At 44.7% G+C, this 25,747-nt stretch overlaps 1 protein-coding gene and 1 long non-coding RNA gene across 2 annotated transcripts; one reads left to right on the forward strand and one right to left on the reverse strand.

The window, feature by feature from the left end:
- Positions 1-18,542: 18,542 nt before the first annotated feature.
- On the reverse strand, positions 18,543-19,417 carry LOC146650610 (uncharacterized). The gene is made up of 2 exons (XR_014907950.1): positions 19,006-19,417; positions 18,543-18,833 (listed from the first exon to the last, which is right to left on the reverse strand). It is a non-coding gene; the product is annotated as an uncharacterized LOC146650610 (long non-coding RNA).
- Positions 19,418-20,408: 991 nt separating this feature from the next.
- LOC146650611 (olfactory receptor 6N2-like) lies at positions 20,409-21,326 on the forward strand. Its single transcript, XM_085383502.1, has one exon. It carries the CDS (start codon positions 20,409-20,411, stop codon positions 21,324-21,326), a length of 918 nt encoding a protein of 305 aa, XP_085239628.1.
- The last annotated feature ends 4,421 nt before the right edge of the window (positions 21,327-25,747 follow it).

Raw genomic sequence — 25,747 nt, forward strand, 5'->3', positions numbered from 1 at the left:
TGTCCAAAATTGTAGACTTCTCCAAATGCAGCCAATAAATGCGTTTCCTTTTCCCGGGATCTGAAGGATGGGTCAGGTGTATCCTTCGTGGACCACCATATCTCAGAATTCATAGCGTGGCCCAGCCAATTCCAGTTTCCAACAATGTCAGCAGCTACTTTAATATTACTCTTATTAATCTTTGTGGGTCACAAAATAAACTTTTAAGATATTTTCAGGTGAGAATGTAGGTGTGTAAACTTCAAATATCTGCTCGGTTTATCATGACATCACATGCTTGAAAAGTGCTCTGAAGTTTTCTGAGACGTCTGTTACCCACCAGCTCGATAGTTAGTCGGGGCGAGAATAGCGAACTCCTGGCACATCGTTTTCAAACCCCCCGCGGTCTTTCACTGGTCAGGTTATACATGATATATGTCACTTACATAACTTAAAAATGTTATTCTTTGGCTTGTTTCAGTGTTTTATTTGTTCGTGAGTAAATTGGTTTGGCTGAGATTACAGCTGAATACACGTCAAATGGAAAGCATCTTGTTGCATTCTCAATCATTCAGGTAAGTACATCTCCAAAAGTTGATTCCATTAATCTCGAGGTAGCGTTTTCAGTGGGAGAAACGTTTTGACACTCATCCAAGTGACTTCTTGTCACTTGGGTGAGTTATGGGCGACCATGGTTCAGGGGGTTGGGAAGCTCATTTTGTAACTGGAAGGTTGCCGGTTCAATCCCCAGCTCTGTCTGTCTTGGTTGTTGTGTCCTTGGGCAAGACTTCACCTGTTGGCCAGAGGGGCCAATGGCGCGATATGGCAGCCTTGCTTCTGTCAGTCTGCCCCAGGGCAGCTGTGGCTACAACTGTAGCTTGCCTCCACCAGTGTGTGAATGAATGAATAGTGGAATTGTAAAGCGCATTTCAAAGCCTTTCATTTATCCACCCATTTGCTGTCTCTCAGCATGAAATGTGGTTGTAGTATTTGTAGTGGATCAGTAACACACACTCACATTGTGGCTTGTTTACATGTACTAGTCTACAGCTGACCACATGACCAATTGCTAGATGACTTCCTTCAGCTACACCAGGGGCCAGCAACCCTGGGCACGCGTGCCACAGCTGGCACGCGAAGGGTTAAGTGATGGCGCGGCATGTAGTGAAATAATCTGAAAAGGTGTATTTAAAATTAATATCTACGGCTGGGCCACCAATACACATCACAAATTATCTCACACAGAGCTAATGACAATACAGCTAATGACAGCGCGCCTTAATGACAGTATCTTAGCTAATAGCCTCACCTCCTTGTTTTACTTGTAACTGGCTAAAAATTACACAGATGAGAGGGATGTAGCTAGCTAGCCAGTCCTGTGAATTATAGCCTCGAAGCGAGCAAAAAAAGATGATCCCCGGTCTTTTATGCCAATTTGGACAGAAGACTGGGGTTTTGTGCAACAGAAAGATCGTGCTGTATGTGCCCTTTGCCTTGAGAGTGTTGTTTGCCGGACTTCCAGTGTTAAACGACATTTTGAGACGAAACATCAAAAAACCTTCAAGGATGAGGCAGAGAAAGTTGAATCAATTACACGTCTGTGTCAAGATATGAGAAGCAAGCAAGTACTCTGCAAAACATCATGGAACTGAAGCAAGTTATCGTATTGCACACTGTATTGCTAAACATGGAAAGCCGTTTACAGACAGAAAATTTGTTAAGGAGGCTTTTCTCTCAAGCTCAGAAGTGTTATTTAATGGGCTTCCAAAGAAAGATGCAATTAAAGCAAGGATACAAGACATACCTGCATCAGCCAGAACTGTGGAACGACGCATCCAGGAAATGGGTGACAATGTCAGAGCCCAACAAACAGCTGGTTTGAAAGAAGCCCAGGTGTTTAGTATAGCTTTGGACGAAAGCGTTGATATCAATGACGGTCCACTTTTGGCTGTCATGGTAAGATACTGTGATGTGGCAGTACAAGAGGAACTCTTCTATTTAACCCCAATGCCTGAAACAACGCGAGGTGAGGATATTGCCAAAGTTTTTAAGGAGTGTTTTGATGAGCGAGGCATTAACATTACAAAGATTTTTGCTGTGACAACTGATGGTGCACCAGCTATGGTTGGGAAACACTTTTTCACTCTATGAGGTCGGGAAACCTGCTTTTGACAACTTCTGAGAAAGGCCACATCTGAGGCCTCGGAGTTTCCTTCCTGGTTGGCTGTGGTGACCTTAGCGGTTGCGTCCGGACAATCAAGTTCTTTCACTAAAAGTCCCACCATTTGCCCTTTCTTCTTTTCTTGCATGATGGCAGATAAGAGGGAGCAACGTCGAAAACGGGGCCAGGCCGGTGCGGGTGGTTCACAGAGCCTGGAGCTGGGTCATGACTCTCAACGTGACGCGGCTATCACGGAGCGCATCTACGAGCAGGGTGCAGGCGCACCGCTCGGCGAAGTCACATTTACCAGAGCATTGGAGGTTCTGAAACGGGACATCTGCAACAAGCTTGACTGCAAGATTGATACAGTTACCCATACACTGTGGTCAGAAATATCATCTGTGAAGGCTGAGTTTAAAGCTGCAATAACCACCCTACAGGTCACCGTTAATGCTCAAGGGACCACCATTAAAGATTTGGAGCTTTCAGCTACAACCTGCAGTGACGACCTGACTTCTCTTCAATCTGCTGTAAGTGTCCTAACGGAGGAGCTCAGACAACTGCAAGATAAATGTGAGGATCTAGAAGGAAGGTCAAGGCGCAATAATATTCACCTTATTGGCATCCCCGAAGGTTTGGAGACTTCTAACCCTAGGGAGTTTATTTCCCATCTCCTGCAAGATCTTCTGAAACTGAATGAAGCACCTCTGTTGGATCGGGTTCACAGATCCCTTGGACCAAAGCCCGGAGAGGGAGCGCCTCCTCGCCCACTGCTCATTAGAGTCCACTACTTCCATGTCAAGGAACAGCTGCTACGTCTTGCAGGGGCAAACTCTCCTCTACTTTACCAGGGCAGAAGGATCTCCATCTTTCCAGACTTCACACCTGCAGTGGCTAAAAAAGGTTCACAGTTTACTGTTGTCAAGCGCCTTCTGCACTCTTGTCCTGGGATCAAGTTCGGCCTGTTCTATCCTGCGGAACTGAGGGTGACATTTCCAGATGGAGTTGTACGTAAGTTTACTGATCCTGCATCTGCCACGGACTTTGCCAATAAGATCCTGGGGGTCCTGCCTCTCAGGGCACATAAGTGTCTTAGCCCATTGGGCTGATATGTCCATCTTGGTTAATTTCTGTGAAATATTTTATTCTATTTGTTTTTCTCTTTCTTCACTGTTTTTTATTTTTTATTGTATCTTATTGTAGTTTTTTTAAGTAACATACTTATGCTTATTTGAGGTGAGCTTGATTTATAGGATGTGTCTTGTTCTAATATGTTTTAATTCAATCGTTGATTTGTCTCTGTCTTGTATTGCATGGAGCTTGAACTCAACTGGGACTTCGAATAGTTGGGAGGAAGTGCTCAGGGGTGTGTTTGGTGGGGGGTGTGTGCATCTTGTTTGGGAAGATGCTTCAGCATTTAGGGGGAAGTTTGGGTGTTCTTTGTTTTTTATGTTGTACTGTTCTGTACGCTGACTTTGTTTTTCCTGTGTTTTTCATTGGTCAGCTTTTGTTTTTTTCAATCTATGTTCTAATATGGTATCGCAATTAAATATTAATAATCAACAAGCAGGTCACTCGTTTAAGTTCTGTAGCTGGAATTATAAAGGTCTGAACCAACCTATTAAAAGGAGTAAGGTCCTCCATCATTCGCAATTCTTGGGCGCCCAGGTTGTGTTTTTACAAGAAACACACCTAAAAATTTCAGATCATTTTAGACTTCGTAAGGGGTGGGTGGGCCAACTCTATCACTCTACATTAGAGCTGGGCGATAGAATGATAACGATATGTATCGCGATATAACTTTTACTCGATAGAGAAATTAAACTATCGCGATAGACCTCGCCGCTCTTGTCCTCTTAAAAAAAAAAAAAAAAAAAAAAAAAAAAGGTCAGCCAATCCAAATTAAGTAGCGCAGAGCCGAACCAATCACAGCCGCAGCGTCACGTCGCGTGACTTGTTACGTACAGCACAAGTGCCAAGGCGCACATGTGTATTTGTTTGGGAAGCAGCCAGCCACCGTACCGCCCGGGTAATGGAGGAAATGAGTGTGCCGACTAGAAAAATCAACCGAGCGTGACCGAAGGTTACCGAAGAGAAATCAGATGATGGTTCCAATGCCGGAGAGATTGTCGAACGGAAGAGCCAGAGAAGTTCCGTAGTGTGAAGGTATTTCGGCTATTTCAAGTCTGACAAAAAACAGAGTAGCGTGCACTGTAAATTGTGCCGGAAGCAAGTCTGGAAATACAATAAACTGGTGCATGCGTCACACTGTGCGCCACGTTATTGTTTCGGTGAAATGAATTTCTACAATACTGTTACTGTTAATTCTCCTCTCTGCAGTGTTTAAATGCTTACATATACACACAGTTACTGTCCCTCCACACATACGACTCGGTTCTGCTTCTATGCCCCAGCTTTGTTTACTTTTTCCCACCGAGGCTTCTAGACTTCTGATTGGCCAACATTTCTGCACGGTTAGGAATCTAGCTCCACCTGCTGCTTTGGCATGTTCATAGCAGCGTTTTCCTTCATTTCTGCCTTTATGTGTGGACGGGATTATTTTTTAAAACGAAAACGGAAAATCTCCGATTTCAAAAATACCCGTGTACGTGTGGACGTAGCCTCAGTCTCTGACTGGAAGCGCTAATTCGTCATTCGGCTTTTGTCAGACTAAAGTAACTGTTAAAACTGTTTGAAAAGCTAAGCTATACAACAAGGAGAGATTGAGAATTTCCTTTTAGTTCTCAGTTTATTTGATATTGACAAAAGTTAGTTTTGTCTGTTCTTCTGTAAAACAAACTAAGATTTATTTTTAGAATTAATATTTTGTTTCTAAGTGGAATTGACAATTTAGTAGTCTGTTTCGTTTGTTCTATTTTGAAACTTAAACGCTTTAGCGGCTGCCTTTTGTGTAGTTTGCAATATTTGCCTTTATTTATCTGAAAAAGTCTCATGTTCCTTAAGTACATCTACCCTGTTGAACTTCATCCATCCATTCGCATCATTCATCCATTCCATCCATTTGTAAATGCTTAATGGATGAACTTATTATGGGAAATAAATATTTAAATAAAAACAAGCTGCTGATTATTTCACATTTTACTTGTGAGCAACGGCACATTTAAATCTTACAAATATAGTTATTTGGCTTATATCGTGATAGATATCGTTATCGCCTGAAATGAAAAAAACATATCGTGATATGAAAAAATCTTATATCGCCCAGCTCTACTCTACATTTAAATCCAAAGCTCGTGGAGCTGCTATTTTAATACACAAATCATATTTGTCGTATTTTGAACACTAAATTCATTTTTGCCAACATCTATGCTCCCAATTGGGACGATCAAAATTTTTTTTGCACTTTTTTCACTAAAATTCCTGACTTGTCTTCCCACTATTTAGTTCTTAGTGGCGATTTTAATTGTTGGCTCGGGCCGCTGGATTGATCCTCAAATAGGCCTGGTAGGCAATCCAACTCTTCCAAAATTATTAATATGTTCCTTGAAGAATTTTCTGTTATTAATGCCTGGCATTTTCTCAACCCCACGCGTAAAGAGTACACCTTTTTCTCCCCTGTTCATCATACGTACACTCGTATTGATTACTTTCTATTGGACAGTCGACTTACTTCACAGATTCGCTCTTGCTCTCATAGTGCCATTGTCATTTCAGATCATGCTCCGTTGACTCTAGATTTGGCAGTGGGCCAAAGTTCTCCACCAGCTCCATGGCGTTTGAACACACGCTTGCTGTCACACGATAAGTTTATCACATTTGTGACTTCCAAGATAGACTTATTTATAGAGACAAACATTACACCAGGAATATCACCCTCCATTTTGTGGGAAACGTTTAAGGCTTTTATCAGGGGACATATTATATCTTATGCTGGTTTTGAGGCAAATCAAAGGAAAGCAAAGTTGCCCGAGCTCATAACACGCATATCACAATTAGATGAGTTGTATGCTGTCTGCCCGGCACCAGAGGTCTATTATGACAGGCTGTCTTTGCAGTCTGAGTTTGATCATCTGTCCTCTGCTCGGGCTGAAGAGATGCTGCTGAAGTGTCAGTACTCCCAGTATGAGTATGGGGATAAGGCCAGTAAACTGCTTTCCCATCAGCTTTGTATTCCATTCCTCGGATTCAGACATCAAGCAGTGTTTCTACGGATCCTAAAATAATTAATGACCAATTTCTGGACTTTTATTCATCTCTTTATGCGTCTGAGTGTGCATTTAGCACTGAGGCTTTGGACTCCTTTTTCAATCATCTTAAGCTCCCATCAATTGATCAAACACACAGTCTTCGGCTGGAGGGACCAATAACTGTAGAAGAGATCCTGCAAGCTATCAGCAAATTGCAGTGTTCTAAGTCTCCCGGACAGGATGGGTTTCCTGCGTTCTATCGTAAATTTATGCCTAAACTGGCCCCGCTCATGATAAATATGTATAAGCATTCACTGGAAATTGGATCCCTCCCACCCTCTCTACTGCAGGCATCTATATCCTTGATCTTAAAAAAGGATAAGGATCCATTACAATGTGGCTCATACCGTCCCATTTCTTTGTTAAATGTGGACTATAAAATCCATGCTAAACTTTTAGCGATGCATGTGGAAGCAGTCTTGCCATCTGTAATTAACCCGGATCAAACAGGATTTATTAAAGGGAGATATGCCTTCTCTAACCTTAGACGTTTGTTTAATGTTCTTTACAATCCCTCAGACTCCAACAGCCCTGAGTTTGTGATCAGTTTAGATGCTGAGAAGGCTTTTGACAGGGTCGAGTGGGGATACCTTTTTTATGTTTTGGAGAAATTTGGCTTTGGTAAAATAATCATCTCCTGGTTGAAACTTCCAGAGGTGGGACCAAGTCATTGTTTTGCAAGTCTCAAGTAAGTCTCAAGTCTTTATCCTCAAGTCTCAAGTCAAGTCTCAAGTAATGTCAGGCAAGTCAGAGTCGAGTCTCAAGTCACTGGTGTAAGGGTCCAAGTAAAGTCACAAGTCTGAAATTTTGAATTTCAAGTCCTTTCGAGTCATTAAAAAAAAAACGAAAAAAAAGCATGTTGCAGTTATATGCTAAATGTAAATATTAGACCATGTAATTTTTAAATCTGTGTTTTTCTCAACACATGACAAAATAGTGAACTTAGAAAATATACACAAATTGTGAAATTGCACCTCTTTAAAATGCAGCTCAATTAAACCTAGCTCCAAGAATAATTTTCACCGACAGTTCTGAGATAAGCTGCATGTTATTCTTGGATGCGCTTGTAGGACCGGCTTTAAAATCGCATGACAAAAATATCATACACATTAAAAAAAAAACTGCATCACCAACGTAGCCTGGACAACATTTGCTAGTTAGATGAAGTCAGCTATCTCATCGTAGCATATTTATATGCATATTTATAATTATACGGTTCTTGGAGTGAGTGCACACTCTCGTGAAGTTTAGTAACTTCAGGCCACTGCAACAAGCCCAGGTACAGTTTACCGACGGATGGGTGCAGGACCTTGAAATGCACCGTGTAGAACGAAAGACCATCGTACCTATCATAAGTTTACCAGTCTCACAAATTGTCTTCATAAATACACATTCGTTAACCGTTTATTAATAGGACCTTTGAGCTCAACGGTAATTAATTAGCAGTGGAAATAATTTCTGGTACCCATCACAGAAATGTAGCAGTGACAATAATATTGTATGCTGTAATCGTACTGGGCAATTAGTGATACAAAACAACTGTTTTACCCTGTGAATAAAAGTATATGTTTTTGTCAATGTACCATAATAACAGAAGCGAAACACAATATTGTGTCAGGATGATTTACTATTTATGCACAATAAACAAAGGAGCATAGCGTGACAATTTCTGTTCAGCGCCAGACTTGCTTGTAACCTATATCACCAATTATATTATGAAAATGACGTATTAACTACTACAGCAGACTGACCTTTGTGGAAATGCTTGGAGCAGACTAACCTGTGAGCTGGAGTGTTCTGGGACGTTATATTTGATCTTTGAATGGCTGCAATCCAGGCCACCCGTCGCCTCTTTGTTACTTCGGAAACATGGCTCGAACAATTTCTCTTCAACGACGTAATCCGATAACAACCGATCTCTTTACCCGTCGGCTTCCCGTGGCTGTCATGCGACCGGCTATTGCAGTTAATAATACAACAGCTTCTTGCCATTTTTGTGTTTCTTTTTATCGCTGTATAACTGATTTCAATTGAAAGCCTGCGTGCGCTAGTACCGCTTGCCACGAGTTCCCAGAATCCTTTGCGGTTCTACCCGTGAATGACGTCACATTTTCAATCTCTATATAATATGCATGTTAAATTTTATATTTGGGGTGAAATATCAAGTCTTTTCAAGTGAACCGGTTCAAGTCCAATTCAAGTCCCAGGTCATTGGTGTAAAAGTCCAAGTCAAGTCACAAGTCTTAGAACATTTTTTCAAGTCAAGTCTAAAGTCATAAAATTAATGACTCGAGTCTGACTCGAGTCCAAGTCATGTGACTCGAGTCCACACCTCTGGAAACTTCTTTATACTTCCCCACTTGGCGCCGTCAAAACAAATGGCACATGTTCTGACTTTTTTCCTCTGTTTAGGGGGACTAGGCAGGGCTGTCCCATGTCGCCGTTGCTCTTTGCAATTGCAATTGAGCCCCTGGCCATATCGCTGAGATCAAACCCAGGTATCACCGGGGTTACGAGAAATGTTATGGAACAAAGAGTCTCCTTATACGCAGATGATTTGCTTCTTTATATCTCAAAACCAGCATCCTCATTTCCTTTGGTGCTCTCAATACTTGAACAGTTTAGCCTTATTTCTGGCTATAAGCTGAATCTCGCCAAGAGTGAACTGTTCCCTCTGAATGCTGCTGCGCAGAAATATCAGTGTACAGCACTGCCTTTTCGAGTTGTATCGGACAACTTTACATATTTAGGGGTTAAAATTACAAGTCAATTTCATACTCTTTTCAAGCTTAATTTCGGTGTGTTTTTTGTAAAAACACAACCTTAATTTTCTCCACTTGTGGAGAAAGTTAGGCAGGATTTGGACAGATGGTCTCTACTCCATCTGTCTGTAGCAGGGTGCATAAATACAATTAAAATGAACATCCTCCCAAGATTTTATTTTATTTTTCAGTGTGTCCCTGTATTTATCCCAATTTCCTTTTTTGTTAAATTAGACAAGATTCTCTCTGGGTTCATTTGGAACAAAAAAAACCCCTAGAATACGCAAGACATATCTTCAAAGACCGAAAAAGATGGGGGGAATGCCTTTACCAAACCTTATGTTCTATTATTGGGCATGTAATATTCGTATTCTCAGGTACTGGCTTCAGGGGTGAGGGGGACATGAATAATGCCCCGGCGTGGCTGAGCTTGGAGATTTCTTCTTGTGCCTTATCTTCTTTACCGGCCCTGATTTATGCCCAAAAGCAGCCTTCGAGTGCAGGTTTTTATAATAACTCTATTGTCAAAGTTACCTTGAAAATATGGTATCAAGTTTGTCGTTATTTTAAGTTTACCTTTTTTTCCCTTGAGTCACTCATTTTGAAAAATCCCTCTTTTCAGCCTTCGTTAGTTGATGGTGCTTTTTATTTGTGGGCCTCCTTGGGTATCAGGTCTTTTTCTGATCTGTATATTCAGAATACATTTGCCTCCTTTGAACAGCTCTCATTGAAATTTGGCCTTCCAAAAAGTCACTTTTTTCGCTACTTACAAATCCGGAGTTTTGTTAACCCTTGTGCACCCACCTGTTCTCGGGGCGTGGGTCGTGGTGACCCCCCAAGGTGTGTGTGTGTGTGTGTGTTGTTATTAGGATGGTATTGATGATGATGATGATGAGTGTGTGTGTGTGTGTGTGTGTGTGTGTGTGTGTGTGTGTGTGTGTGTGTGTGATGATGATGATGATGAGTGTGTGTGTGTGTGTGTGTGTTGTTATTAGGATGGTATTGATGATGATGATGATCCTGATGATGGTGGTGGTGGCGATGGGGGGTCTTGGTAACCCCCTGGGGGGGGGGGGGGGATATGTGTGTTTTATGATGATTAGGGTGGGGGGTCGCTAGGACCCCCTCGGGGCATATGTGATGATGATGGTGATGGTGATGGTGATGATGATGATGATGATAGGTTTGGGGTCGCTAGGACCCCCCCGGGGGGGCATATGTGGTGAAGATGATGATGATGATGATGATGATGATGATAGGTTTGGGGTCACTAGGACCCCCCCCCGGGGGGGCATATGTGATGATGATGATGATGATGATGATAGGTTTGGGGTCGCTAGGACCCCCCCGGGGGGCATATATTGTGTTATGATGATGATGAGGATGATGATGATGATCAGGATGATGATGATGATGATGATAGGGTGGGGTGGGGTGGGGGGGGTCGCTAGGGGACCACCGTTGGGGCGCTTGTGTTATCACGGCGTCGTGGCGTCCGGGGAGCGGCGGCACGGGAAGAAGAAGAAGCGGCGCAGTTGGGACAGTACGTGACGGCGCAGTTTGTACACACGTGCGCTCGGCACTCGCGGCACAGGATCTTGGTCTTGACGTCTTTGCTCCTGGGACACACGCGGCACCTTCTCCTCTTGACCGGAGAGGAGTCGTGTGGCGTAGCGTTGTTAGAGGCTGCCTCGGCGGTAGCGCCTCGGGCCGCGACTCTGCCTCCTCCTCCTCCTCCTCCTGGTCCTCCTCCTCCTCCTCCTCCCGGTCCTCGCGCTAAAGCCGCCCTGGCTTCGAGCATGGGGCGCGCGAGCGCTTTGCCCAGTCGCTCGAGGAAGAGCCGTCGTCTGTTGAGCTTGCCCGGCATCCAGTCGGGGTGAATTTCCCTCCACAGCACGAACGCGTTGTAGACCGCCACGTCGACCATGTTGTGGAAAAGGGCCACGGGCCACCTGCGGGTCTTTCTCCTGCAGCTGTACGTGCTCACAACCTTGTCCAGGTTGTCCACTCCTCCCTTGGTGCGGTTGTAATGCAGCACCAAGGGCGGTTTCGCGCCGCTTCTGTTGCTGCCGCTGCCGCTGCTGTTGCTGATGCGGCGGCTAGGCCGGGGCTCGGGGCCGGAGCGATGGTGGTAACGAGGAGCTGTGGTGAGGAGCAGCACGTTCTTGTTCTTCTTGGCCACGTAGGAGAGGATGATCGTGTCGGGCCCTCCTCCTCCTCCTCCTTCCCGTCCTCTTCCTCCTCCTCCTTCTCGTCGTCCTCCTCTTCCTCCCCCTCGTCCCGCGGAGCCGCCGAGTACCACGGATTCCACGGAGCCCACGGCCCTGCCCTTGACGCAGCACAGCTCTCTGGGGATCTCGGGTCTGTTCGACCGCAGAGTGCCCAGCACGGTGTGGCCTCTCTCGCGATAGAGCCTGTCGGCGAGCTCGCGCGAGGTGAAAAAGTTGTCGCACGTGACGTTGCGTCCCGGAGTCAGTCCCTCGGTGAGGTCCATGACCACTCGAGTGGCCAGGTGCTTTTCGGGAGGGCCGCGCTTGTCGGGCTTGCCGGTGTAGACTTGCATCTTCCACGCGTAGCTGGAACGCACGTCGCACGCCACCCATATCTTGATCCCGTACCTGGCCGGCTTGCTGGGCATGTACTGTCTGAACGGACACCGTCCTGATGGATGGAGAGAGAGAGAGAGAGAGAGAGAGCGAGAGAGATGGAGATGGGGATGGAGATGGAGAGAGAGAGAGAGAGAGAGAGATGGAGATGGGGATGGAGAGAGAGAGAGAGAGAGAGAGATGGAGAGAGAGAGAGAGAGAGAGATGGAGAGAGAGAGAGAGAGAGAGAGAGAGAGACCGCGGCCCATGGGCTTCCATCCGTCGATGGCGGGCCTGCGCCTGCCCGCTTCCAGGTTGGTCATGGCGATCACCGAGTCCTCTATCTCCGGCGGGAAGTAGGCCATGAACGCGGAGGCCTCGTGTCGCGCCGCCGCCACGGCCTCTTCGGTGGGGCCTCGTCCCGGCGGGTCGAGGTCGTCGTCTTCTTCTTCTTCTTCTAATTCTAATTCTTCTTCTTCTAATTCTTCTTCTTCTTCTTCATAGTCTTTGTCTTCTTCATCGTCATCGTTATAATCATCAGCGAGGACGTCTTCTTCTTCTTCTTCTTCTTCATCATCATCATCATCATCGGCGAGGACGTCTTCTTCTTCTTCTTCTTCTTCTTCTTCATCATCATCATCATTGGCGAGGACGTCTTCTTTTTCTTCTTCTTCTTCTTCATAGTCTTTGTCTTCTTCTTCTTCTTCTTCTTTTTCTTCTTCTTCATAGTCTTTGTCTTCTTCTTTTTCTTCTTCTTCTTCTTCTTCATCATCATCATCATCATCATCGGCGAGGACGTCTTCTTCTTCTTCTTCTTCTTCATAGTCTTTGTCTTCTTCGTCATCGTCATAGTCGTAATCGTCGGCTACATCCGCGTCGCGAGTTTCACCGACAGCGCCGCGGCCGCGATCGCGCCCAGGATCATGAACGCCACCTGCAGCGCGGCCGGCGTCGTCCTCTTGCCAAATCTCCCGAGTCCCCCGCCCCGGTGGGTCGGCGCCTGCTTCTTCTTCTTCTTCTTCTCCCTCTCGGCGGTTCGACTCGCCTTGCGAGCCGCCATCCTGGCAGAGTTGCGACGCCATTTCGTAACCGCGATCCTCTTCCCCGAAATACCTATGGTCTGCCACCCCATCGTTTTCGTCCTCCTGATCCTCCGAGTGGCTCTCCTCCTCGTCGTCTGCGAGCGTTCGGGCCGTCGGGTCGTCGTTGTCGTCCCCCTCGGCCTCTTGCTCCTCTTCCTCGCTCTCGTCCTCCTCCAAGTTCTCCTGTAGCTGCTGCTGCTGCTGCTGCTGCTGCCGCCGCCGCCGCTGCTCTTGGTCTTCCTCGACCCCTAGCCCTCGATAGCGAAACGTGGCCGGTCGCAACAACGGAGCCACCGGAGCCGACCACGCAGCGTACGCCAAATGCGATGGCGATGGCGACGGTGATGGTGAGCGGGAGGAGGAGGAGGAGGAGGACACCGCTGGCGATTGCGATCCGCCTGTACCGACCTTAGTGCTCTTTGGCTCCCACGGTCTAGTGCGTGACATTGTCTTCTTCTTCGTCTTCTTCTTTCTCGTTGGCACCTTGTCGCCGTTGTTGTTGTTGTTGTTGCTGTTGTACAGCACGCGCCCGGACACTGCCTTTGTAACCTCTGTAACCTGTAACCCCGACACGCTTAGTACCCGCCATCCACGCTCTTATCATCTCGCCGCGCGACGCGCTGTGCTTCCGCCGGGGTGTTTCTCGACCACCTTTTTACAAGACTTTATCGTCCACGCTTGCACGTGTGGTCTCTGTCAAACTCACGTCTCTCTCTCTCTCTCACGTCTCTCTCTCTCTCTCTCTCGCTCTCTCTCTCTCTCTCTCTCTCTCTCTCTCTCTCCAATCCCATCCCATCCCCATCCCATCCCCTCGGGGGGGGATCTCGCGACCCCAACCTCCTCCCTCCCTCCGCGGGGGACCCGCATCCCCCGACCCCGCCCTCCCATCCCATCCCATCCCATCCCCTCGGGGGATCTCGCGACCCCAACCTCCTCCCTCCCTCCCTCCGCGGGGGACCCGCATCCCCCGACCCCGCCGCTCTCCCCCTGGCGGGTGCATCAGGGTTAAGGAGAAATCTCTTGTCTGTATGGGAGAATATGTTCCTTTGGCAACTCCTCAACCTTGGCTATTAAAATGGCATGGGAGCAGGATTTGGGATGTGTGATTCAGAATGACTTTTGGGATAAAATTCTTTACCAGGTCCATGGCTCCTCATTATGTGCCAAACACGGGTTGATTCAATGTAAGATTTTGCACCGCATACACTGGACTAAAGCCAGACTAGCTCAAATATACCTCAACCTTAGCCCTGATTGCGACCATTGTCATCAAACACCTGCCTCTCTAATACATATGTTTTGGTCATGCCCATCCCTCAAACAATACTTGATTAATATTTTTCTGACTTTATCAAAGATCATCCAGCTAACCCTCCAACCTGTGCCCTTAACTGCTTTGTTTGGGGTTCTTCCTGATACAGTTGTCTTGCCGACACCCCAAGCGGATCTGGTAGCATTTCTCACCTTATTGGCAAGACGCAGAATATTGTTATGTTGGAAGTCCCCTTCTCCCCCATCCTGGGAAATCTGGATCAGAGATGCTTTGCATTTTAGCAAATTCGAAAAGATTAAATTCACCCTGCGTGGGTCTATGGCCAAATTTCTTAAGATCTGGCAACCCTTTTTTGACCATGTTCAGACTTTGCGGTCCCACAACACTCCCAATTAGCCAGCTCAGACTTTATTCTATTTTATTTTATCTTACGTTTAACTATACGGACTCTATTGTGCCTGCGCTTTATGATGGCATTTATTTACCTACTTTATACATATTTCTTTTCTCTTACAGATTTGACTTATCTCTACAATTAAGCTGACCACTCATTATGTTTTTTTTTGTTTTTTGTTTTTTGGTTTGTTTGTTTTTTCTGTGTCTGTGTGGGGGTGTGGGTTCTGAAACTCTCCACATCTCTCTTGTACACTCAGGAACTGCTATCTTGTACTCCAGGGTTTACTATTCGTATTATTAGATTGGATCCTTTCTTTTTTCTTTTTGTACACCTACTGATACTCCTATAATTATGAGGTGGGAGTGTATGTTTCATATTGTTTTATGTTCTTCAAAAAGAAAACGCATATTGTTCAATTTGTCTTTTGTAAAAATGGATGCAGAAAATTTAATAAAAATATCTGAGGAAAAAAAATGTATTCCACTACAGAATACATGCCCCAAAATGTATTTTGTAATGTATTCCGTTACGTTACTCAATGAGAGTAACGTATTCTGAATACTTTGGATTACTTAACCCTTTAAGACCTACCATAGAACCAAGTCCACCAGAGCTTATATTATATTTTTACCTGCTGTGGAGCCATTTTTGGGAGCATTTCAAGTTGCTATACATCAATACAACCATTATAGCCCAGAATTTAATAATATGTAGTCATTAAGTGCATAGTAATTACATAAATTGCAAAAAGTGCAATAAACTACAAAAAAATTGAAAATCGTTTTTGCTTTTTTAACATATATTTGTAGTTAGAGAAATTTAAGAGGCTTATCCCTCAAAACTGTAAATACAAAAAAGTTGCACAAAATAGTTTCCCACCACAGGAAATTTATTTTGAGTGTCTTCATAGTTTTATTTTTAAAATACACCAATTTTTATACACTGCAGGAAAAACGAAAATAAATATTATACTGCAAATTTGCAAAAAAAGCAGCATATGCATCAAAATAAACTATTTCCAGCAGTGCAATATGAGTTCTAAGCATCCCAGAAACGACACAGAAAGTCATAAAGTCAAAGATAACTTTTAAAAAGACGAGTATAGGCCCTAAGGCCCTGATAGGCTAAGGCTCAGTAGGTAAAGTGGTCGCCCCATGATCGGAAGGTCGGCGGTTCGAATCCACTTAACGGCTACCCTGAGGTACCCCTGAGCAAGGTACCGTCCCTACACACTGCTCCCCGGGCGCCTGCTTAGTGGGCTGCCCACTGCTTCACTGAGTGAATGGGTCAAATGCAGAGAAAAACAAGTAATTTCCCCATGGGGATCAATAAAGTATCCATTATTATTATTATTATTATTATTAGTAAAAAAGACTACATTTCCGCGAAAATGACGTCACTTCCGGTTTCGGGCAGGTAATGGCGGAAATGCAAAAGTTCGCGCTGACGTCTATTCCAATGTAGGAAGTGTTATGAACAGCTGATCGGCGTGTTTCTGGAATATTATGTTTTTGTTCCTGCAAGCGCTTTTTATGCAGTTTTTGCAAAGCTTTATGTGGAAGGAAACCGTGTGACCTAGGACAAGCTGATGGCATAAGATGTAAGTACAACTCCTCCGGTTTCATATGCAAAAAATTTTTTTGCGCTAGCTTACATGGTTGCAGTGCTACTGGGATTTAAAAATAGTTACGCAAAACAGAGCGTGCCCGCTCTGATCGGCTGTAAAGGGTTAATATATTATCATGCTTTTTACAACTACATGAATGTGATTTATTACTATTACTGAAGGTCCGCGGCTCCGAACCATAGTAAAGGGACTTCTGGCTAATACTTCGGGTTCCCTGTCGGGCTCGTAGCCGAAAAATAGATTTACTTTGTTGTCTGGGTCAAGTTTGCTGGCGAGAGACAGAGAGAGGCGTTGAAAGGCTGCTCCAACAGAACTTATTGTTTTGGAGGAAAACACGAACACAGCGTACAGTCGAGTCTTAATAGCTTACTTACAACTGGGCTCGTCAGGCACTCTTCTTGGCTGCAGTGGTTATTATTATATTTACATGCTTCCAGCTCCCGTTTCTGCTCAAAGACAACTCGTACTTTTCCACTCTCCTTTTTCTCCCTCCTCGCGCTCACAGACACATAACGGGTATGGCAGTCCATTCTCCCTGCAGCACGGACTACACTGCCCATGAGGCTACATTCTTTAGGGCTATGCCTGTAACACTCTACCTTTTAGCTTAGCACAACAACAACAACAAAAAAGCGCTCTCTCACCCAGGAAACACACAGTCGCAGAGAGAGCGCGCGTCACCCTGTAACCACGGCAACCGTAACGCTGCCGCCTGGAAAAACAGAACATAGCTGTCAAACAAAACCCAAACAGTCCTGACCCGTGACAATATGAAGCAGGAAAATACCGCTGTGTAATCCATTTATTTCAACACAGTAACCGTATTCTAAATACCACTTTTAAACGGTAACTGTAACGGAATACAGTTACTCATATTTTGTATTTTAAATGTGTAACGGCGGTACATGTATTCCGTTACTCCCCAACACTGGGTACGACCAGTACTCGAGAAAGTCCGTGCCAACTATTTCAAGGTTGAACCAGAAGAGAACCACTCCATTGATGAGCAGATGATCCCCTTCAAAGGAAAGATTGGAATGAAACACTATATCAAGAACAAGCCGCAAAAATGGGGAATCAAGGTCTTCACTCGTGCAGGTGTCACTGGACTAGTCTATGATGTTGAAGTATACACTGGAAAAGGCACTGTGACCAATGAGCGTGGACTTGGTGTTGCCGGAGAAGTTGTGCTTCGTCTCGTGTCAGAAGTTCCAAAAGGTCTAAACTACAAGTGCTTCTTCGACAACTGGTTCACGTCCCCTGAACTCATTGTGGAACTGAAGAAAATGGTAATTCTAACAGTTGCTACCATCAATCGTAACCGTCTCTGTGGATGTACCCCAAAAGTGACAAGGAACTCTCAAAGGATGGGCGTGGTGCGTATGAAGTGGAATATGAAAAGACAAGTGGGATGTCCATTGTGAAGTGGTATGATAACAAGGCAGTTTTACTGGCATCATCCTTCATTGGCCCTGAAGCTGTTGAGAGATGCAGAAGGTGGTCGAAAGAGAACAAGGAATACCCCACATTGTCAAGGTGTACAACCACAACATGGGAGGAATAGACTTAGCAGACATGTTTGTGACTTGAACAGCAGGAAAAGAGGACGACCGTCATTGGAAGATGATCCAACATCTCATCAAGCTGCCCCATCTCCACCTCCACTTCAGCGGATCGTTGCACCAACGGTTGACGTCAGACTCGACCGATGCAATCATTTTCCCATTCATGCTGAGAAACGTGGATGTTGCAGACTGTGCAAGAATGGCTACATGCAAATGGCCTGCCTGAAGTGCAAAGTACTTCTATGCTTTACGAAAGACAAAAACTGTTTCTTGGAGTACCACACCACAAAGTGACATGCCAACATGGCCTACTCAATGAGGATTTGAGATTTTGGATTTGGATCCCATATTGTTTTTGTTGTTGTTCTGTTACTGAAAAGCACTTTGTTACATTGTTTTGAAAAGTTGTATACAAATAAAGTTAATGTTCATATCATATTCAGTCTTCAGTGTCAATTTACCACACCGGGCCAATGTTGTAAATCCGCAACATCCCAGAACTCCTTGCATGTGAAGGTCTCACTTAAAAAAAAGTCAGGATTCTATTGTACTACCCCATATGATAATTTTCTCCAAATATCAGATTTTTCTTGTAACTAAAACTTAATTTGAGCCTGAGAGGGTTAAAGAGGCCATGAGGAAATCTGCAACAACCAAATATTTGCAAAGATTAAGGCAAGTTGTAAGGAGCTGAATGAGAAGAACAATACCTGGGCAATCAACACCTGCAGAAACCTGAGAGAGAAGAGGATGTGGCGAGACGAGGTTGGGATATAAAGTAAATACTCTTTGCAGTTTTAAAAAGACAACGCCACCCTGGGAATTTCACCCAGAGAATACTGAAAGTAACACTAAATCACCAAAAAGGCACTTAGGTTCGCTATACTCAATCCAGAGACGAGGTTCAATGATCAACAAATTCACAATTTATTAATAATTATTTAAAACACCATATAAAAGCACAATCATAAATATTCAAGTACAAATATGCTTAAAAAGGTATTCAGAGCTGAGGCTTACCAGTGGAGGGGCAGGGATGCCACACACAAACTAAAGAAAGAAAACACACCCAAAACACAAGTGCAACAGACTATCACACACACTCACACTAATAAACTAAACAAGGCAGGTGTGTACACTCAAGGGATCCCACCACCAAGGCACCCTAGTCTCCTCCACGTCGGCACTCCGCATCTGAATAAAAAAAACAAAGAAAATTTTAATATATTACAACAAACTAATGTGTAGCACCGGGGGATAACCCAACTGCAAGACCACACTGGTGATCTACAGCTAGAAAAAGGGCCTCCCACCAGTGGTGTAACAAAAATCCAAACTACAAATCAAAAGCAATAAAACAACATACAATCTGGATAAAACTCTAAAATCTGGAGCAAACGGAATCGCCGTACTGCTCCAACTTGCCGTCCACACGACGAAAAGTTAACAGTCGATCAATATGCACGCCAGCTGACTCCGATAACCGGCATGCATATAGCCGTTGTCCACGCCGACGTCCACTGTAAAAGCCGACAGCAGCAGGGAAAGAATTCTCACAACGGGAACAGACGGTAAAAGCACAGCAAGGCAAAACAGCAGCACTTCAGTTCGCGTAGCTTGGCGCAAAACTAAGGTCCACACTTCCAAGTAAGCCGGGTCATAGAATGTAAGCAGAATAGCTCAGAGGAGGCTTCTATAGCTACGACCAGCCGCGATGGAGACTTTAGAGGAGTAACCCACAAACGATCTCTACCACACCGAGGAAGTCAGGTGACCAAAAAGGAAATCACAGGCAAGCAATGCAGAGACACTCAAATGGCCACTATTTATACCAGCGCCCCCTAATGGGCCAGGCTGAAAGTGGGTTGGACCGAGGGATAACATTCATCCTGCCACAAGGAGCAAGGAGACGAACAATCATGGGAGGACAGATCCCTGCACAGTATGTACCACCGGCAGATAGAAGACATGGCTGACGTCCAGAACTCCTATCAGTGGCTGGGCTGAAAGACAAAACACTGAGGTATGAATCATGGCAGCACAGGAACAAGCTCTAAGCATAAGATCCATAAACACTTAGTTCTACCACAACGGGTAAAACCCCTGGTGCAGACTGTGCAAAGATGCCTCTGAAACACTCTAGCACATAAGAGTACAGTGCAAGATGCTAGCAAGCAGAACACACATACAGTAGAACACCATAACCAGGTGGCCAGAAGTATATCAATTAACATTTGTGCAGCATATGTCCTTGAAGTCCAGAGGTCATCACCCAAGGTAGCTGAAAATGACCAAGCTAAGTCTGGGGCTTCCTGATATAGACAGACAAACTGGTGATATCTATCCAACCAGACGCAATAGTGGTGGACAAGCAGAGGGAGATGACTGTAGTGATAGATATAGCTATATCAAGTGTTAACAACATGAGGATGAATGAACGTGATAACCTTGAGACTTGAGAAAATGTAGTGTGAAGGCAGTAGTGGTTTCCGTGGTTTCCGTGGCTTTTTTGCTTTTATACTAAGCCTATACTAGTTCCAGGGGTTTAAAAAAAATTGATGGGCAAACACAATGAAGTGCATAGGGCTATAAACATCAATTCGTCTGATTCCCTGAAGTTGTTTACATGTTAGTAGAGAACTTAATGAGTCCCATAGAGGATGGAAGGTTTTCTGATAAAACAAAGCCACAAAACAGAGACAATTACTTACCTTCTTAGTTCAGTGCGGGAAATATATTACTACAGTACTTTAAAGCATTGTTTATTTAATGGATGTTGAATTAAATGTAACATTGTTAACTCTTGGTGGGTTTGCAGAATTGCACAAATACAGATATCTTTATTTTGTGATTATATTCACATTATATATTCTGATACTCTGCTTTAATTCCACTATAGTGTACCTTATTTGGACTTGCAAAAACCTTCATGAGCCAATGTATATTTTTATTGCAGCTTTGTTAATCAACTCTGTTCTTTACAGCATGATTATCTATCCAAAGCTCTTATCTGATGTTTTGTCTGAAAAACAGACTATATCGTATCCACTCTGTCTCTTCCAAGGATTCTCATATTACACCTCAGCTGGGTCAGAGTTTTTACTGTTGGCAGCAATGGCATATGACAGGTATGTGTCTATATGCAAACCCCTGCAATATCCAGTTATTATGAATAGAATAACTATTTATGTATGTGTGATTTTAGTTTGGCTTATACCTGCTTTTGAGATTGCAGTGTCATTTGTGCTGTATTCGAATGTAAAACTCTGTAGTTTTACTCTAACAGGAATTTTTTGTAACAATTCATTTTACAGGCTTCAGTGTGTGCCCTCGGTTGTAATATCTGTATATGGTGTGGTCATGCTGATAAATGTTGCCTTTCTACCAATGCTTTTCATACTTTTTTCATATATCAGAATTCTAAGAATATCTTACAGTTGTTGCAGAGAAACAAGGAGAAAAGCTCTAAAGACATGTTTACCCCACTTGCTGGTGTTAATCAACTTTTCCTGTTTTATTTTCTTTGATATAATTATAGTTAGACTGGAATCTGATCTATCAAACACTGTACGCTTGACATTGACGTTTCAGTCAATTTTATTCCATCCTCTTTTAAATCCAATCATATATGGACTCAAAGTGAATGAAATTTTTAAACACATCAAGATGTTGTTGTGTCAGGTTTAACAACACTGGTATTACTGCACCATTATCAAATGTATGGGATTTCATTGTAATGTGAGTTAGATAAAAGAGTTTCTTATCTCTGATTTGACATGCAAGATAGAAGGACAGAGATCAACATTTATATAAACGTTGATCTCTGTCCTTCTACTGACAACAAGACGAAAAACATAATGGTCATAAAACAAAGATAAACAATTTGTTAAACTGTTGCTGGTAATGTTTGAAGTCTAAGCAGTTCCTATGCCTGCGTTTCACATTTTTCCTCCTTTTTTGTCACAGGTTATCTTTTACTATTGTGGGTTGTAAGCGCAAAAAATAATTTAGTTAATTTAGTTAATCAATTGCTACCTCTCTCTCTCTCTCTCTCTCTATATATATATATATATATATATATATATATATATATATATATATATATATATATATATATATATATACACACAGTGGGGCAAAAAAGTATTTAGTCAGCCACCGATTGTGCAAGTTCCCCCACCTAAAATGATGACAGAGGTCAGTAAGTTGCACCAGAGGTACACTTCAACTGTGAGAGACAGAATGTGAAAAAAAAAATCCATGAATCCACATGGTAGGATTTGTAAAGAATTTATTCGTAAATCAGGGTGGAAAATAAGTATTTGGTCAATAACAAAAACACAACTCAATACTTTGTAACATAACCTTTGTTGGCAATAACAGAGGTCAAACATTTACTATAGGTCTTTACCAGGTTTGCACACACAGTAGCTGGTATTTTGGCCCATTCCTCCATGCAGATCTTCTCGAGAGCAGTGATGTTTTGGGGCTGTCGCCGAGCAACACGGACTTTCAACTCCCGCCACAGATTTTCTATGGGGTTGAGGTCTGGAGACTGGCTAGGCCACTCCAGGACTTTCAAATGCTTCTTACGGAACCACTCCTTTGTTGCCCGGGCGGTGTGTTTTGGATCATTGTCATGTTGGAAGACCCAGCCTCGTTTCATCTTCAAAGTTCTCACTGATGGAAGGAGGTTTTGGCTCAAAATCTCACGATACATGGCCCCATTCATTCTGTCCTTAACACGGATCAGTCGTCCTGTCCCCTTGGCAGAAAAACAGCCCCATAGCATGATGTTTCCACCCCCATGCTTCACAGTAGGTATGGTGTTCTTGGGATGCAACTCAGTATTCTTCTTCCTCCAAACACGACGAGTTGAGTTTATACCAAAAAGTTCTACTTTGGTTTCATCTGACCACATGACATTCTCCCAATCCTCTGCTGTATCATCCATGTGCTCTCTGGCAAACTTCAGACGGGCCTGGACATGCACTGACTTCAGCAGCGGAACACGTCTGGCACTGCGGGATTTGATTCCCTGCCGTTGTAGTGTGTTACTGATGGTGACCTTTGTTACTTTGGTCCCAGCTCTCTGCAGGTCATTCACCAGGTCCCCCCGTGTGGTTCTGGGATCTTTGCTCACCGTTCTCATGATCATTTTGACCCCACGGGATGAGATCTTGCCATGGCGGAGTTTGGAGTCTGACTGTTTGAGGCTGTGGACAGGTGTCTTTTATACAGATGATGAGTTCAAACAGGTGCCATTCATACAGGTAACGAGTGGGGGACAGAAAAGCTTCTTACAGAAGACGTTACAGGTCTGTGAGAGCCAGAGATTTTCCTTGTTTGAGGTGACCAAATACTTATTTTCCACCCTGATTTACGAATAAATTCTTTACAAATCCTACCATGTGAATTCATGGATTTTTTTTTCACATTCTGTCTCTCACAGTTGAAGTGTACCTCTGGTGCAAATTACTGACCTCTGTCATCATTTTAAGTGGGGGAACTTGCACAATCGGTGGCTGACTAAATACTTTTTTGCCCCACTGTATGTATGTATATATATATATATATATATATATATATATATATATATATATATATATATATATATATATAAATAAATATAAAAAACACCCAGCACGCCCCTGCGGGCGGTTTATCCTTCAAGCTCGGGTCCTCTACCAGAGGCCTGGGAGCTTGAGGGTCCTGCGCAGTATCTTAGCTGTTCCCAGGACTGCGCTCTTCTGGACAGAGATCTCCGATGTTGTTCCCGGGATCTGCTGGAGCCACTCGCCTAGCTTGGGAGTCACCGCACCTAGTGCTCCGATTACCACGGGGACCACCGTTACCTTCACCCTCCACATCCTCTCGAGCTCTTCTCTGAGCCCTTGGTATTTCTCCAGCTTCTCGTGTTTCTCGTGTTCCTTATTCCTGATATTGCTGTCATTTGGAACCGCTACATCGATCACTACGGCCGTCTTCTTCTGTTTGTCTACCACCACTATGTCCGGTTGGTTAGCCACCACCATTTTGTCCGTCTGTATCTGGAAGTCCCACAGGATCTTAGCTCGGTCATTCTCCACCACCCTTGGGGGCATCTCCCATTTTGACCTCGGGACTTCCAGGTTATACTCGGCACAGATGTTGCTGTACACTATGCCGGCCACTTGGTTATGGCGTTCCATGTATGCCTTGCCTGCTAGCATCTTGCACCCTGCTGTTATGTGCTGGATTGTCTCTGGGGCATCTTTACACAGCCTGCACCTGGGGTCTTGCCTGGTGTGATAGACCCCAGCCTCTATGGATCTTGTGCTCAGAGCTTGTTCTTGTGCTGCCATGATTAGTGCCTCTGTGCTGTCTTTCAGTCCAGCTTTGTCCAGCCACTGGTAGGATTTCTGGATATCAGCCACCTCCTCTATCTGCCGGTGGTACATACCGTGCAGGGGCCTGTCCTTCCATGATGGTTCCTCGTCTCCCTCCTCTTTCTTGGGTTTCTGCTGCCTGAGGTATTCACTGAGCACTCGGTCAGTTGGGGCCATCTTCCCAATGTATTCTGAGATGTTCGTTGTCTCATCCTGGACTGTGGTGCTGACACTCACCAGTCCCCGGCCCCCTTCCTTCCGCTTAGCGTACAGCCTCAGGGTGCTGGACTTGGGGTGAAACCCTCCATGCATGGTAAGGAGCTTTCTTGTCTTTATGTCAGTGGCTTCTATCTCCTCCTTTGGCCAGCCTATTACCCCAGCAGGGTACCTGATCACGGGTAGGGCGTACGTGTTGATGGCCCGGATCTTGTTCTTACCATTCAGCTGACTCCTCAGGACTTGCCTGACCCTCTGCAGGTACTTGGTGGTTGCAGCTTTTCTAGCGGCCTCTTCATGGTTCCCATTTGCCTGCGGGATCCCCAAGTACTTGTAACTGTCCTCTATGTCTGCAATGTTGCCTTCTGGTAGTTCAATCCCCTCAGTTCTGACTACCTTCCCTCTCTTTGTTACCATCCGGCTACACTTCTCCAGTCCGAACGACATTCCAATGTCATTGCTGTATAGCCTGGTAGTGTGGATCAGTGAATCGATGTCTCGTTCACTCTTGGCATACAGCTTGATGTCATCCATGTACAGGAGGTGGCTGACAACTGCTCCGTTCCGTAGTCGGTATCCGTAGCCAGTCTTGTTAATGATCTCACTGAGGGGGTTCAGGCCTATGCAGAACAGCAGTGGGGACAGAGCATCTCCTTGGTAGATCCCGCACTTGATGGTGACTTGTGCTATGGGCTTGGAGTTGGCCTCTAGTGTTGTACGCCACATCCCCATTGAGTTCCTGATGAAGGCTCTTAGGGTCCCGTTGATCTTGTACAATTCTAGGCATTCCAGTATCCAGCTGTGGGGCATTGAGTCATAGGCCTTCTTGTAATCAATCCAGGCAGTGCACAGGGTGGTCAGTCTGGTCTTGCAGTCTCGGCTGATTGTTCTGTCTACCAGTAGCTGGTGTTTTGCGCCTCTGGTATTCTTGCCAATTCCTTTCTGTGTCCCGCTCATGTATTGACCCATGTGCCTGTTCATCTTAGCCGATATGATGCCTGACAGGAGCTTCCATGTAGTACTGAGGCAGGTTATTGGTCGGTAGTTGGAGGGGACCGGTCCCTTCTTGGGGTCCTTGGGGATCAGGACCGTCCAGCCTTCAGTTAGCCATTCCGGGTGTCTCTCGTTAACTAGCAGCTGGTTCATTTGTGCTGCCAGACGCTCGTGGAGTGCAGTCAGCTTCTTCAGCCAGTAGGCGTGAACCATGTCGGGCCCTGGTGCTGTCCAACTCTTCATACTGGAGACCCTTTCTTGGATATCTGCCACTGTGATGGTTACTGGACCCTGTTCAGGGAGGTCGCTGTGGTCTGCCCTCAGATCCTCTAGCCACTGAGCATTGCCGTTATGGGTTGCATCCTTCTCCCATATGCTCTTCCAGTATTGCTCCGTCTCCAGCCTTGGTGGTGCTGTTCTCTTATTGTTCCCTTGCCACTGAGAGTACACCTTTGCTGGTTCTGTGGAGAACAGCTGGTTTATTCTCCTGCCTTCTATCTCTCTGGTGTACCTCCTCAAGCGGCTGGCCAA

The sequence above is a fragment of the Rhamphochromis longiceps genome, linkage group LG16 (assembly GCF_057381845.1).
Source record: "Rhamphochromis longiceps isolate RC_006_pf linkage group LG16, R_longiceps_female_GT1.1, whole genome shotgun sequence".
NCBI classification, from domain to species: Eukaryota; Metazoa; Chordata; class Actinopteri; order Cichliformes; family Cichlidae; genus Rhamphochromis; species Rhamphochromis longiceps.

Coding starts and splice junctions, on each gene's coding strand:
- LOC146650611 (XM_085383502.1), top strand. CDS start 20,409: ATGGATGTTGAATTAAATGTAACATTGTTAACTCTTGGTGGGTTTGCA.